The sequence below is a fragment of the Halichoeres trimaculatus genome, unplaced genomic scaffold (genome assembly GCF_033239565.1).
Source record: "Halichoeres trimaculatus isolate MK-OKI-2021-1 unplaced genomic scaffold, fHalTri1.1 fHalTri1_scaffold_1, whole genome shotgun sequence".
NCBI lineage: Eukaryota > Metazoa > Chordata > Actinopteri > Labriformes > Labridae > Halichoeres > Halichoeres trimaculatus.
This window is the reverse complement of record NW_027437179.1, coordinates 43,744,139-43,760,176: the sequence shown is the minus strand read 5'-3', so window position 1 is coordinate 43,760,176 and position 16,038 is coordinate 43,744,139. Positions and strand designations below refer to the sequence as shown.

General features: G+C 41.0%; 1 protein-coding gene across 1 annotated transcript; it reads right to left on the bottom strand.

Annotated features, from left to right (window-relative positions):
- Positions 1-1,361: 1,361 nt before the first annotated feature.
- Positions 1,362-5,587, bottom strand: abraa (actin binding Rho activating protein a). Its single transcript, XM_074670994.1, has 2 exons — positions 4,952-5,587; positions 1,362-1,799 (listed from the first exon to the last, which is right to left on the bottom strand). Exons 1-2 carry the CDS (start codon positions 5,585-5,587, stop codon positions 1,362-1,364), a joined length of 1,074 nt encoding a protein of 357 aa, XP_074527095.1.
- Positions 5,588-16,038: the final 10,451 nt, after the last annotated feature.

Sequence of the window (16,038 nt, the reverse complement as noted above, 5' to 3'; positions counted from 1 at the left end):
TTCAATGATAATCCCTGAACAGGGCCAAAGAGCGATCTAATGTAAGACATTTCAAAAAATTGCTTAAACAAAAAAATAAAATAAAATAAAATAAATAAAAAAATAAAATAAAATAAAATAAAATAAATAAAAAAATAAAATAAAATAAAATAAATAAAAAAATAAAATAAAATAAAAATGCATCAATTTTAAACAATATTAAAATTTCAAAAATTTCTACTTAAAGGTTAATAATTTTTTTTGTTTGTATTTATTAATTTCTTTTTTTTTAAATTTTGAATAAAAAAAAAATCTTTTTTTTAAATGCTTGAACTTGATATCATTTATTTATAATATCGCTTAACCTATTTTTATTATTTGCTTGTATCTGTGACACATCTGTATATGAAGCAGGTCAGCAATTCAATGACTCAATCCACACAGGATTAAAAATCTGTGTTTCCTCTTAGATCTGGAGCCAAACAGCTGCAGACCCTGATCCTGGGGGACCACAAACTCCTGAAAAACTGAAACTCAGGTTGACAAATCATCTTTTTCTTCCCCTACCCGTCGTGTCTGCAGGTCTCAGGTGTTACTGATCCCTCAGATTGATACTCAGGTTGACGTTTGGTCTTTCTGAATCTGTAGGGGGTTTGAAACCACAGGAACTAGGGTCTAAATTTAGGTCTGGGGAAACTGGATCAGCCCTGCCTACAGGAAAGTGGTGCAAGCCCTGGGAGGAGCCATGTCTTTAGGACAGAAAGTGCTCATGGGAAATGGAGTCTTCATCCCAGAAAACACTGATTCTGGCCACAGGGGTCGCTGCAATCTACACAATCACACATTCAGAAGTTTGGGGTCAAAATTTGATCACAAGGACAAAATCACATTTTTTATTGCTCATTATGTTGATGATGTCACTTCATGTTTAGATAAATCGTAGCAGAATCAAACCTGATGACAGCCCCATTCATTGAATTTCTAGGATTATTTTTAATCATCAAAACTTTTTTAGCCCCAGTTTGGAGCTGATTCCACTTTAACACGTGAAGGGTCAGAAACTCTCCTCCAGGTTATTCTGACCCTTTGACCCCGGGTTACTCAGTCCGTCAGTCTGAGCGGAGCGTCTTTCATCATCATCACGCAGAGGATTCCAGAGGCGTGTAGCATTTAGCATAGTTAGCAAGTTGATCATGATTAGCATGCTAAAGATAGCGCCCCTTCATCAGCTGATCTGTCAGGTAACTGAGACGAGGTAACGACTGCGGCGAGTGTTTTTAGCCTCCACGTGCACGCTCACGTGCCGTACACTCTGCCTTCATGTGTGTGTGTGTGTGTGTGTGTGTGTGTGTGTAAACGTTCATGACACGCCGCTCGCCTCCTCAGTCCCTCAGCGTGATGATGACGTCATCGTCCTGCCCCTTCCACAGCATCTCTCCTTCGAAGTCCAGCATCTTGTGTTTGCGGCAGCGCAGCAGGATGCCGACCACCTTATCGGAGATCTTCACGTAGCGGTCGAAGAGGCGTCCGAAGGTGATGACGGTCCTCCCCTCCCTGTCCTTGAAGGCCATGTCCCTGATGATCCACACCATCTCCTCCATCTCCCTGTGGATGTGTTTCTGGGCCCTGTCGCCCCGCTCCGCCGTCTTGGAGCCGTCTTTGGGTCGGCCGTAGCCTGAGTCGCCCTTGCGGAGGCGCTGGGCCATGGCGTAGTCGTAGTCGAAGTCGTCGCTGAAGGGGTTGAGCTTCTGGCCCTCCATGTGCTGGTCCGACCACTGCTGCCAGCGGTTCTTGATGTCGTTGGTGGTGGCGATCTTAATCTGGAGGAGACAGGACGGAGGTTAGAGACATCACATCGCCCCCTGCTGGAGACAGCGACTGATGTTTGAGCAGAAAACTGATCATCATCTGATCTTTTTCAGGAACACCTGAGGGACAGGTGAGCCTATGGGAGGAAGTGTCGGTGCTTAAAGTGAACTTCCTGTCAGCAGTGAACGCCGGCTTTGATTAACGAGCCTCAGTCTGTAAATACTCTGCTCTGATTGGTGCATCTGATCCCTGTCCTGACCTTCGCTGTGAACCCAGGGACTGAACCCGTGGATCGGCTTTGTCTCCTCAAACACCTGAAGCGTTCATGGACAGAAGCTCTGAGGCTCCTCTGAACACTCTGGTTTGACCTTTGACCCCCTCCTCACGCCCCCTCTGAGGTCTCACCCATCAGGCCTTTCTGGATCCTGGTCTCCCACCCCGACCCCCCTCCCTCAGCCTCCTCTCTGGTATTTTCCACAGCTCGCCGTGCGCTCGCGTCGCTGACATCTTATCGCTGTGGAATCTGCTTGGATGAAAAGTGAGGACGTGTCCCGGCCAAACTCTGTGAACCCTAAACCCCGATCACGGTGTCAGCTCTCTGCACGACTCCTCCATGAATCTCTGAACGCTCCCTGACATTTCACAGTTTTTAATTTTAGTAATTTTGAACTGCACGACTCTGTGCATCATTTGACCTCATGATTTTTCAGTTTGGTGCCTCTCTCTGTGTCTGTCTTTCTCGAGCTTTCATCGATCGTTTCCTGAACCCCCCTTCCTCCGTCCTGAAGGTGGACACGTTGCAGAACACGTCTGTATTTATTGACGTGTTTTCCACTGCGTGTTTGTGTTTTTACGAGTTGGACGGGTCTGTGGCGACCTCTCCGACACGCCATTTGCCGTTTATAGCAGAGATTTTACTGTTGGAGTTACACAACTGTCCTGGTGTTGGGTTTCTGTGATCCGGATCAGGAAGTCTTCAGACTGAGCGGGTTTGTTTGTTTCAGCTGTAGAGAAACTGGGATCAGTTTCCTGCTGCGATCCAGGAACAAACGTTTTAACCTTTGGTCAACTCTCAGAAAATAACTCATCTTTAGTTTGAGTTCAGGACAAACGGCTCCGACTCTAAATGAAGTTTGGAAATCAGCCAGAGAGAGAGATCAGGTTTTCCTCCTCAGGACAAACTATTTCTGTTTTTCGTTGAGCGCTCCAGCTCAGGATGATTCTGATTTTATTTCTCTGCTTTGACGAGTGTTTTATCTCCACTATTTCATCTGTCATTATTTTTTTTTCTGTTTTTAAAGATCTTATTCCTGACTTCAGACTCTGACTCTGTTAGCTCTGGGGATGGTACCTTTCACTTTCTAAACGATACTGGTACTCAGTGGTACCGATTTTCTGCTTTTTTGTGTTTATATGGAAAAAAAATCAATATGTTTAATGATAAAATATAAAAAAAATTCAACTTATCATATTTATTCTTCAATATATAACCGTTAAATGCTGCGTTCATGTCCAGTAGGAAAATCTCCTACTCTTCCACTCCCTCACTGTCACAAGGATGTGTTTAGGTACCTAAACGTGGAACCTTTGGGTTTTACATGAATTGGTTCCTGGTACTTTTGACAGAATAGGTTGGTACCTATATTAGTACTTAATTCAGCACCTATCCCTGGTTTGCTCTCAGTTTTCACCGTTCACACGTTTTTATTCGACCCAAAGTGTCGCTCTTTACTTTATTTTATCTTCCTTTATTTACTTTTATTTATTTTTCTTTCTTCCTTTAATTCTAAGTTTCTTTGGGTTTTTATGGCTTTAAGCAGAGAGGAGAGGACAACGAGTAGAGAGGGGACTGACAGACAGTAAACAGGTCATATACTGAAAAACTGAAATCTTATCAAGTGTTTTTTTCTTATTTTCAGTAAAAAATGTCTTTTCATACGCGATCTGAGCCACATCCACCTGACCAGTGCAGAGAAATGTCTGATTTCAAGTCATTTAAAGACAAAATGAGCTCTGAGTTGGTGTAACAAGATAAAAAAAATCTGCCAATGGAAGAAGAGAAATTTGCTCAAACTAGAAAAATGTCTAAATGCAAACAACTTTTCTCTTCAGAGCTCATTTTGTCTTTAAATAACTTGAAGCAAGACATTTTTCTGGACAAGGTCAAGTGGACGTGGCTCATCTTAAGTATAATAAGACGATTTTACTGAAAATAAGGCAAAAACACTTGATGAGATTTCAGTTTCTGGAGTTTGTTTTGGAGATAATGTTGAGTTTCATTAAATTAAAAGACACATTTTGTTAAACAGTGAGTAAAACCTGAGTTAAAGGCTGAAACACACCACACTTTGTCGTAGTTTGGAGTTTTGGGGATGACGGCCCAAAACAATCTGTGGTTTTATCGACCAAATGACAAAGCTACGTCGTCGTTTCTGACGCTAGTTTATGGATTTGTTTGATAGTTTGAGACGAGGTTGGTTCGTCAGGTTTGTCCTGAGCGGCTGAGAGAGAGAAACAATCAGACAAAGAGGATAAACGACTCCATGGATCAGAGAGAGGAGCTGCAGAGGAAACCTCTAACTCAAATTTAGTCTGATCTGGTATCAAAACGTCAGACGGACCACTTCCTTTTCAAGTTTAAAAACTTTAAAAAGTTTAAAAACTTTAAAAACTTTAAAAACTTTAAAAAGTTTAAAAACTTTAAAAACTTAAAAAAGTTTAAAAACTTTAAAAACTTAAAAAAGTTTAAAAAGTTTAAAAAGTTTAAAAACTTTAACAAGTTTAAAAACTTAAAAAACTTTAAAAACTTAAAAAAGTTTAAAAACTTTAAAAACTTAAAAAAGTTTAAAAACTTTAAAAAGTTTAAAAACTTTAAAAACTTTAAAAACTTAAAAAAGTTTAAAAACTTTAAAAACTTAAAAAAGTTTAAAAAGTTTAAAAAGTTTAAAAACTTTAACAAGTTTAAAAACTTTAAAAACTTTAAAAACTTAAAAAAGTTTAAAAACTTTAAAAAGTTTAAAAAGTTTAAAAACTTTAAAAACTTTAAAAACTTAAAAAAGTTTAAAAACTTTAAAAACTTTAAAAAGTTGACAAAGTTTATTTTTCATGACTCTGATCTTTTCTAACGCGTGCGTGACCTCCGATCGGCGCGTTCAGACTCTACCTTGTGGCGGCTGCTGTGCTTCTTGGGCTGGACCTCGTTGTCCTCGCTCTTGGGCTCGCTGCTGTCGCTAAGCCCCGCCTCCTCTCCAATGCCGCTGTCCTCGGTCTCCACGCTGCTGCTCCTGGAGCCCAGCTTCTTCTCCTGCAGCATCAGCTTCCTGTCCTGGATGATTCCTCCTCCGTCTGCGGCGCTCTGCAGCGCCCTCATCTGCCGACGCCGCGTCGGCGACTCGTTGCCGAGGAACGGCTTGCTCTCCGCCGGCCCGGACTCCATCTTTCCCTTGATGGCGTTGACCACGTCGCTGCTGCTGCACTCGCTGCGTTTGGGCTGGACGGTCTTGGTCACGGTGCAGGCGCGGATCTTACACCCGTCGGCGTCGCCGGGGTCGGCCTTGATGATGCGCGGCTTGACGGTGAGTTTGACCACGTGGTTGCGCACCTTTTCGTCGTGCTGCTCGACGGACGACGGCATCCAGCCGGAGGGGATGGCGTCCTGTTTGTCAGAGTGGTCGTTGGCCCAGCCCTGCCAGCTCTTCGCCAGGCTGGCCACCATGGCGGCACATTTTATCTTCCTGACTGCACGTTTGAACGCTTGGGGCTCCTTCGGGGGAGCTGCGGTGGTGGCGCCGGCCGACATGACGACAGGAAACAGAAGACGTTTGGAGATCTCTGAGGGTCGGCGTTAATCTCTCAAAGTCCTCGCTCCAGATGATCAGAGGTGAAAATCCGCTCTGCTCAGCACGGAAAGGTCCGGAGCTTTCTGTGGCCTCACTCGGTCAGTGGGTGAGTCTGTGGGTCTGTGGTCTAGTCCTCGGTCTGGTCTGGGGGTGTGAGGGTCCAGGACTTGGTCTCTAATCCCTGGTGGAGCCTCCTGGCTCAGCACGGCCTTTAAATAGGGACGGGTCGGAGGGGAAGTGATGTCACAGGGACGCCACGTGAGCCGGGAAGGTCTGGTGTCAACATTCCTGTCTCACACACACACACACACACACACACACACACACACACACACACACACACACACACACACAGGGGAATGTCTGCGGTGCGATCAGGGAACAGGTGTCAGAGTTTTTAGCTCCGAGGTTTCTGTCCCAACACACAAACAGCCTCTGAGTCAGCCACATATACATCAAAGCGTGTGTGTGTGTGTGTGTGTGTGTGTGTGTGTGTGTGTGTGAGTGTGTGTGTGTGTGTGTGTGTGTGATGTATATTTAGCCATGTTTTCACTCAGATACACGTCCTGCTTTGATCATCTTTAGGATTGAGAGAGCGTCTGTTTCAGGATCATTGGTCACTGACAAAACATCCAGTGTGTGTGTGTGTGTGTGTGTGTGTGTGTGTGTGTGTGTGTGTGTGTGTGTGAGTGTGAATATGTAAGGATCAGACCCTGGATTGTGAGTCACTCATTATGTAAATACTCTGACTTGTCTTTCTTGTTCACTGGCTCAATGACTGTTTTTACTCTGTAATCATCTGTTAAATGTTTTTTTGTCGTCATGGTGATAAATTTAGCGTAGATGAGGGAATAGTCAGTTTGTAGATGATAATTTCTTTGCTACAGCTCATTTCTTTAAGTCAGTTTGAGTTTAAAATGAGGGACAGTTGATATGATCTGAGGGGAGCTTTCATTTTTCAAAAACCAAACATACCAACGGGTAAAAATCTCATCATCAGTTGGCTGAAATCTTTTTCTGATTTACTCATTTTTACAATTTTGTTGGAAAGGAATTTTGTAAATTTTTGTCTCTTTATGCTTGTTTTTTAATTCTTAGATTCCCTGTCTTTGTAAAATAATCTGAGTGCAACTATTTTCAGTTTGTTGGGGAAAAACCCAGAAACAGTTACAGGGAGTGATGAAACCTTCAGCGCCGCCTGCTGGTGTCACAGGGCACAGAAACACTATGAAATTTAATCAAATATTACAGGACCAATTCCTCCTTATAACATACACTCACCGGCCACCCTGCTAGTCCTGGGTTGGACCCCCTTTTCCCTTCAGACCTGCCTTAATCCTTGGTGTCATAGATTCAACAAGGTGCTGGAAACCTTCCTCAGAGAGTTTGGTCCATATTGACATGACAGCATCACACAGTTGCTGCAGATTTGTGGTCTGAACATCCATGATGAGAATCTCCCGTTCCACCACATCCCAAAGGTGCTCTATTGGATTGAGATCTGGGGACTGTGGAGGACATTTGAGTACAGGGAACTCATTGTCATGTTGAAGAAAGCAGTCTGAGATGATTCCAGCTTTATGACATGGAGCGTTGTCCTGCTGGAAGTAGCCATCAGAAGATGGGTACACTGTGCTCATAAAGGGATGGACATGGTCAGCAACAATACTCAGGTAGGCTGGGGACTTTTTTTCTTTTTTTTTTTCTTTTTTTTTTCCTTTTTTTCTGTTTTCTTCTTTTTTCTTTTTTCTTTTTCCTTTTATTCTTTTATTTTTCTTTTTCCTTTTTTTCTTTTTTTCCCTTTTTTTTCTTTTTTCCTTTTTCCCTTTTTTCTTTTCCTCTTTTTCTTTTTTCTTTTTCCCTTTTTTTCTTTTCCTTTTTTTCTTTTTTCTTTTTCTCTTTTTCCGTTTTTTTTCTTTTTTTTCTTTTTTCAATTTCCTTTTTTTTCTTTTTTCTTTTTCTTTTTCTTTTTCTTTTTTTCTTTGTCTGGTCTTCTGCTGCTGTAGCCCATCTGCCTCAAGGTTGGACGTGTTGTGTGTTCAGAGATGCTCTTCTGCAGACCTCGGTTGTAACCAGTGGTTATTTGAGTTACTGTTGCCTTTCTATCAGCTCCAACCAGTCTGTCCATTCTCCTCTGACCTCTGGCATCAACAAGGCATTTTGTCCCACAGAACTGCTGCTCACTGGATATTTTCTCTTTTTGGGACCATTCTCTGTAAACCCTAGAGATGGTTGTGGGTTCAAATCCCAGTAGATCAGCAGTTTCTGAAATAGCAGTTGGACAGGTGTACATCTATGTCTGTATATTAACAAAACAAACAAAGATTCAAAACAACAAGATGAAAATGTTGAATATGCTCAGACAGACTGTGGGTAGGTCAGCCTAAGAAATACAAAAACACCAAATTAAACACCAACAGTTAATGAGCACACACACACACACACACACACACACACACACACACACACACACACACACACACACACACACACACACACACACACACACAGGAGTGAGGAGCTTCAGCTTCTTTTAAACCCAGAGAAAATATTTTTCCCTGAACGATTAAACGAACTCAAAGAACCTGGAGTCTAAACTGTTTGGATCAGTGTGTGTGTGTGTGTGTGTGTGTGTGTGTGTGTGTGTGTGTGTGTGTGTGTGTGTTTATCTCTAATGAGTCTGTTTGTGTTTGTCACCAACAAAGAGGCTGAAAGCCGTTAATGAACCTGTTTATATTCCCTCGTCTCTCACTCTCAGGTGGACGTTGAATAATCAGAAACTGCTCCAAGTTTGTCAGAGTGAAACTCATTAGTCACAGTAACAACACACACACACACACACACACACACACACACACACACACACACACACACACACACACACACAGGTGGAATAAAGCTGCTGCAGAGTGAGTGACAGACTGACTGACGGAGGATTAAACCTCAGATTAACTGATTAACGAGGCGTTAGCGTTGATTACAGTCGGTTTATTAAGACGTTTGGAGGAATCAGAGCTGGATCCTGACGCTCAGTCTCTGCTTCATCAAACACGTCGGATCAGGAACACGGGGACACGTGCTCAAAAACAAAAACAGCGTGGAGACTGTTTCTGCTTTAGTCGAGTTTAGAAACCTGTTCCTGCAGAAACCTGGAGCTGAGCCAGGAGCCTGAGGGAGAAAGGAAGAGGCTCATGAGCCCCCTGAACACCAGACTCTAACCCTGTACTTTGACCCTTAAACCCTTAACTGTGACCCTCTAACACCTCGCTCTAACCCCAACCTTAACTCTCTTACCCGATCTATGACTCTCAAATCCTAGACTATGACCCTCTAACCCAAACCTTAAACCCTATTACTGCAAACTCTTATCCTCTAATCCCGTACAATGACCCTCCTGCCCCAAACTATGACCCTATTACCCCAAACTCTAACCCTTTAATCCCAAACTATGACCCTATTACCCCAAACTCTAACCCTTTAATCCCAAACTATGACCCTATTACCCTAAACTCTGACCCTTTAATCCCAAACTATGACCCTATTACCCCAAACTCTGACCCTTTAATCCCAAACTATGACCCTATTACCCCAAACTCTAACCCTTTAATCCCAAACTATGACCCTATTACCCCAAACTCTTACTATCTAACCCCAAAGTTTAAACTTCCTTTCCTCAAGCTCTAACAATCCTACCTCGTACCCCTAACTATGACCTTCTAACAACTAACTCCAACCCTCTAACCCCAAAGTCTTGCTCCCTATCCCCAGACTTAAACCCTAAACTCTAATTTTTATCCTCTAACCCCTCAGACCTTATAACCTCTGTATCGAACGCCCAAGCTCAAACTTTCTAACCTCAAAACCCCAACCCTTACCCTCCAACCCATAATGCTAGCTCTAACCATCTAACTATGACCCTGAACTCTTACACCCCTTACTCTGACCCTCTGACCTTAACTTTAACCTTCTGACCGTTAGCTCTAACCCTCTGACCCTGAACTCTAAACTCTAACCAACCCTAACCCCTGACTCTGACCTCCTCTAACACTGAATCCCTGACAGCTTCACTTCAGCCACCGTCTCCTTAAGAAACTCAAACCTTCAAATTTAGTATTTACTTAAAAAAAAAATCAAAAACACGATCCTGCTGATTCTGAAACATGAGGTTCAGCTGATGAACGGGATCCGGTCTGAATCATTTAATCTTCTTCAGAGATTTTATTCCAGCTTTAAAATGTTGATCAACTTGTTGATATGTTCAGCTGTTAGCATGTTGTTAGCATGCTAAAAGTCATGCTAACGTACAGTGAACAGGTGGATTCAGGGTCTTTCTCACCCTGTCAGGATTCTGATTTGCATCATGAACAGGGGTCAAAGTGGAGGGGTTGCTACTGTCGGGGTACGGCTTTGACCACTAGCTTAGAGTGGCACCACTTTGTTATTTATCCCAGCATGCTTTGCACAGTGAAACAGCTGAAGTAGATATGTCATCAGGTCATGAGTAGACTCTGATGTGAGGGTCATGATGAAGCTTTGGTTGCCATGACGCCATCGCTGTTCTCCACGCCCTGAAACAGAGTAAAGGTTATTCTGTCAGGTTTACGTCTGTAAATAATGACGAGGTTTGATGCTGTGGGTCGGTGTTTTCAGTCCTGCTCAAACATTTCCCTCCATCCTCTCTGTTCCTCTCTGTTCCTGTCTGTTTCTGTCTCTGCCTCACAAAGCTCCACGCTCGCTCTGAGAGTCTAAAATAACTCACCAAACCGTCACCGGCTCAGGTTTCAGACCCTCTCTCTGAGTCTGTGTGTGTGTGTGTGTGTGTGTGTGTGTGTGTGTGTGTGTGTGTGTGTACTTGAAGTTCCCAGCCTCCTGCCAGCAGCTGCCTCACGTGCACACTCCCACCGCTCGCTGTGCACGTCAGAAGGCACAGAAATAGACGAGCTGTAACGTTGAAGCTCAGGGGAAGGTGAGAGCAGAGAGGAGTGATCAGAGGATTTTACCTGACGACATCAGAGGATCCTTCTTTAACGAGTTATATGATCGTCATATGATGGTTATATGATCATTATATGATCATTATATGATGGTTATATGATGGTTATATGAGCGGTGAGTCACGGGCTGAGGGATCAGACGTGTTGGTACCTGTGGGAACAGTCAGTGATCACCTGCAGCGCAGAGACTGATAATCTGACAGAGAAAATCAAGACTTACTTTTTATTCTTCATCCACTTTAAGTCTAAGGAAACTGTAAATAAGTGGTGAAACCAGAATTTCTCTTCATAAATGTTTAATTTTTGGATAAATGATAAATTATATAACTGTAGTGAAACAAACAGGTATCCACAAAAGTCACACACATTGGTCTGAGCGCTCACTTCCTGTCTGAAAAGATGATCCATGTTTTTCCGTGCATGCAGGGAGTTTAGTTAGCGGTTGTTAGCAGGCTTGCAGCATCAATTTTCATAAAACTGTGTTTGCACACGTGCTCTCAATTTGCAGTGGAAAACAAGAGCAAAACGTCTTTAAAAGCTCAAACTTCTGTTATGATGAGAAACAATCTGCAGAATTTAAAAATGAAGCCAAATCTTCTGCACCTTAAAATGTCGAAAACAAAACACAGACGCTGCAAAAATATGAACCATGCAACATCACAACCAAGCAAAGGAGGATTAAAACAGACAAGAGGCAACAAAATAACACATTATTTCCAGCTTTCTCTGGCCGTTTCTTTCATCAATGCAGGGTTTTGTTGTTGCACTGCCTCTAAAGCTGCAGCCCTCTCTCCTGTGTCAGACCATGCTGGGGCTGTTGCAGTTTCCTGAACCCGTCTATGACTGAACCAACGCTCTGTAGAAATGTTTTTAACTGCATTTGATTAAAGCTGGAAGGTGTTTCTGGTCTCAGGAAGTTTGAACAGTTAAAATCTTTGTTTGGACTTTAAAGTCGGTGTAATCTCAGTCAGCCAGGCGTCCATCTGTCAGACCATAAACTGCTGCTCCACAGGAAGGAGCAGGAAACAGGGACTGATCTCAGTATAGTTTGAAAAAGAACAAACTCAGTTTGTGGATCAGGATTCAGTTTTGATGAAGTTGAAGTTTTTTCTAGTGTGATTGCTCCAATTGTTTAAGGACTCAGCAGAAAAAAGGGTTTCTGTTTTTTCTGACTCAGATCTGAGTCTGCTTTAGCGTGCGCTTGGACTCGAGAAAGGATTTTTTTTTTCTCCCAAGAGGGTTTAAACCAGCCAAGTGCATTTTTCCACCCAAGGGGGCGCTGTAGCTTACATTTTAGCTCCCATTAGACCACTTTAGCATGTGGTTTTGTTCCCCAGAGAGGGCGCTGTAGTGTGGATTTTAACTGTTGATACACAAATCATTGTTAATGTGTTTTTTTTTTATGTGTTTATGTGTTTTTTTAATGTTTGTTTCACATTCTGTCAAGTGTCTTTGAGTCCTTTGAAAAGTGCTTTACAAAATAATTTTATTATTGTTATTATTATTATTATTATTATTATTATTATTATTATTATTGTTATATTGTTAGCATAACAATGCTAACAATTATAGTTAAATAATTATTTAATAAATAATAATGATGATAATAATAATAATAATAATAATAATAATAATAATAATAACAACAATAATCATAATAAAAGTAAAAATAATAATTATATTAAATTATATTATTATTATTATTATTATTATTATTATTATTATTATTATTATTATTATTATTATTATTATTATATTGTTAGCATAATAATGCTAACAATTATAGTAAAATAATCATTTAATAAATAATAATAATAATAATAATAATAATAATAATAATAATAATAATAATAATAATAATAATAACACTAATTATAATAATAGTAATAATAATAATTATACTAAATTATATATTATTATTATTATTATTATTATTATTATTATTATTATTATTATTATTATTATTATTATTATTATTATTGATATTTTGAGGTAAAACTTGTACCACACATTTAAATTATAAACACAAAAGTCTTTTTGTCTGCTTAAACACAGGCAAACTTTAACCATTTCTTATTTCAGACAGCTCATTTATCAGGACTGTGTCATGGTTTGGGTTTTTCTGGGTTTCCTTGTGTTTTTGTCTTTGTGTGTTTCTTTGTTAGTCTGTTCTTGTTCTGTGTCTCTTTGTTAATCTTCATTTTTCTTGTTGAATGTCCTGTGTCTCTTGTTTTTGTCTTTAGTTTGTGCTTCTTGTGGTTCTGGTTTGGTTCTTGTCCTGTGTGTGTCTTTTTGGTGTTTCTGCGTTGTGTACTTGGTCTCTGTCTGAGTTTCTCTGTGTTTGGTTTAGCTCAACTTATGTGTCTCTTGTGGTTGATTGCTCCTCATGTGTTTCACCTGTGTCTTGTTTCACACCTGTGTTTGATCACTCCCTTCAGTCTGTAAAGTCTCTGTGTTTCCTTTGTTCTCTGTTGGTTTATTGTCTGCTGTCGCTGTTTCCTCACGTCTCGCGTGTTCCCTGTCTCTTGGATTCCCTCTCGTGAGTTTTCTGGTGTTTTTGTTTTTTTTTCTTTGGTTTTGAGTTTTTGGATTAACACTGATTTTGGAGTTTAGTTAAGATAAAAGTAATTTAGTTTCAATCTGTGGTCTGGGTCCTCCTTTCTTTGTTCTTACCTGAGATTCCTGACAGATTGCTCATCAGAAAAACTTAGTTTGGTTTATTCTAAAAGTTAAACCAGGTGTAGAGTTTTTTGTTATCACTAAATTTATAACTTTATGGTTTAAAGTTTTGCTGCTGCTCCTTCCCTGATGTGAATCCTTTCACTGTTTATCTGAGCAGACAAAAACAACATGTGGAGTCCTCCAAGGCTCCATCCTGGGGCCTCTCCTGTTTAACGTCTATATGCTCCCACTGGCTCAGATTATAGAAAACAACAAAGTCAGTTAGCATCTTTATGCTAACGACACACAGTTATACGTCACAGGACTTTAACAAACACATGAAGACAGTTAGAAAGTTGGCTTCCTGTCATTTAAAGAGTGTGTGGAGGATTAACAGACTGATGAGTCAGCAGGACCTGGGAAAACTGGTCCATGCTTTCTTGTTTTTTTGCCGATTTGTTTTGCTACATTGTGTTTATTTTTATGTTTGTTTGTTTTTGATGTGTTTTACTTGAAGTCCTGTGAACTGCCCGCTGAATGAGCTTTATAAATAAACTCGTCTTTAAGACCAAGCGGACAGATCTGACCTTTGAGTGCAGAGACGCTCCTGTTTAAGACAGAATTAAACGATAATTAAAAGTTCATTAAACGGCTGAACTCTTCACCCTGATGAATCATCGTCCCCTCAGAGAGACGGAGGAAGAAAAGACAGGATTTCTGACTCCCACGTCCTCTTTCTCCGCTCTGACGCTCAGCGGCAGATTACTGAGGTCATTCATCCCAAATTTGTTTCCCTGACAAAAAACATCTATTTCTGCTGCGCGTGTTTGAACAGAGCCTATATCTCTGTGTGTGTGTGTGTGTGTGTGTGTGTTTGTCTGTTGCATAATCAGTGTTTGTGTCTCACTGGAGGACGTCTTTTTCTGTTGACGCCAGGACGCTGCTGGACGGCGAGCCAGGGGACAGATCTCGTTACTCTTCTGGACGCTACAAGTGAGACATTCAGTGTGACCATACACACACACACACACACACACACACACACACACACACACACACACACACACACACACACACACACACACACACACACACACACACACACACCTCTGCTCTTATATAATGATGCGCTCCTGAAGTGTTGGGACGGATTCCCTGACACAGAACCTGGACCAGAGCTGCTGGATCAGCCCACACTGACCCCCCACGCTGATAAAACCCAGTCCTGCTCCTGGGTCCTTTCAGAATAAGAGCTTTTATTTTGAAAGGGACACACAGACATGTTACACACACACATGAAGTCCCGCTGTGTGGAGACAGATTGGTGTGTGTGAGCATCTCAAGCTGCTCATGATGGTGATGACATCATCGAGCAGCCGTGGCGATGACCGATGTGAAAAGAGCAACTGTCCCCCGATCTGGATCCTCTTCAGTCTGGATCAGAGAGTGACCCACACACTTCCTGTCAGAGAACAAAGACTCAAAGACTCAGGGTTGTCTCCTCTTTCTGGAAGTTTCTATTGTTTGTGATGAAGACGTGACTCTGAACACGTCGTGTGTTTGTTTTAAAATGAATAAAGATCAGATCTTATTTTTAACTTTTCTTTGTTCAAGTCAACTTTTTCCCAGATCCAGCTCCACAAGCTACACTTTGAAACCTAACAACAAGCTAACTTTGAGAATTAGCCTTTAGCCTGTGTCTAAGCATTAGCTTTTAGCTTGTGTTTTTACTTTTAGCTCATGTTTATTGCCTTTAGCTTGTGCTTTAGCTTTAAGGTTATGTTTTAGCCTTTAGCTTGTGTCTTAGCCTTTAGCTTGTGTTTCAGCCTATAGCTCATGCTAAAGCTTTTAGCTTATTTTTTTGCCTTTAACCTATTTTAAAGCCTTTAGCTCACTTCAAAGTCTTTAGTCTGTGTTTTTTAGCCTCAAGCTTATATTTTAGCCTTTGGCCTGTGTCCTAGCCTTTAGCTTGTATTTTAGCCGTTAGCTGGTACCTTGACTTCGAGCTTATTTTTAGCCTCTAACGTATGTTCTAGCCTTTAGCTCTCATTAAGCCTTAAGCCTGTGTTTTAACTTTTAGCTTAAGTTTTAGCCTTTAGCCTGTGTCTAAGCCTTAAGTCTTGTGCTTATGCTTCGGCTTATGCTTTAGCCTTTAGCTAATGCTAAAGCTTTTAGCTTATGTCTTAGCCGTTTACCTATGTTTTAGCCTTAAGCTTATGTTAAAGTCTTTAGCCTGTGTTTTTTACCTTTTAGCTCGTGTTTTAGCCTTTAGCTCATGATTTAGTCTTTAGCTTGTGTTGTAGCTTTTAGCTTATATTTTAGCCTTTAACCTTCGTTCTAGCCTTTAGCTCTTGCTAAGCCTTAAGCCTGTGTTTTAGCTTTTAGCTTAAGTTTTAGCCTTTAGCCTGTGTCTAAGCCTTAAGTCTTGTGCTTATGCTTCGGCTTGTGCTTTAGCCTTTAGCTAATGCTAAAGCTTTTATCTTATGTTTTAGCCTTTTACCTATGTTTTAGCATTAAGCTTATGTTAAAGTCTTTAGTCTGTGTTTTTTACCCTTTAGCTCATGATTTAGCCTTTAGCTTATGCTTCAGCTTTTAGTTTATGTTTTATTTTTTTAGCTAATGTTTTAACCTTTTGTGTCATGGTTTGGGATTTATTTTGTTTGCGTATTCGAGGCTCTGAGTTTCTGTCAGTGATTCTTGTTTCTTGTGTTGATCCTGGTTTTTCTTGTTGAGTTTTCTGTGTCTCATATTTTTGC

Bases quoted from the DNA above. Each gene is read 5' to 3' on its own strand.
- abraa (XM_074670994.1), bottom strand. From the start codon at position 5,587: ATGTCGGCCGGCGCCACCACCGCAGCTCCCCCGAAGGAGCCCCAAGCG. The intron at 1,800-4,951 runs GTAGAGTCTGAA...TGTCTCCTCCAG, and splicing joins AGCACAGCAGCCGCCACAAG to ATTAAGATCGCCACCACCAA.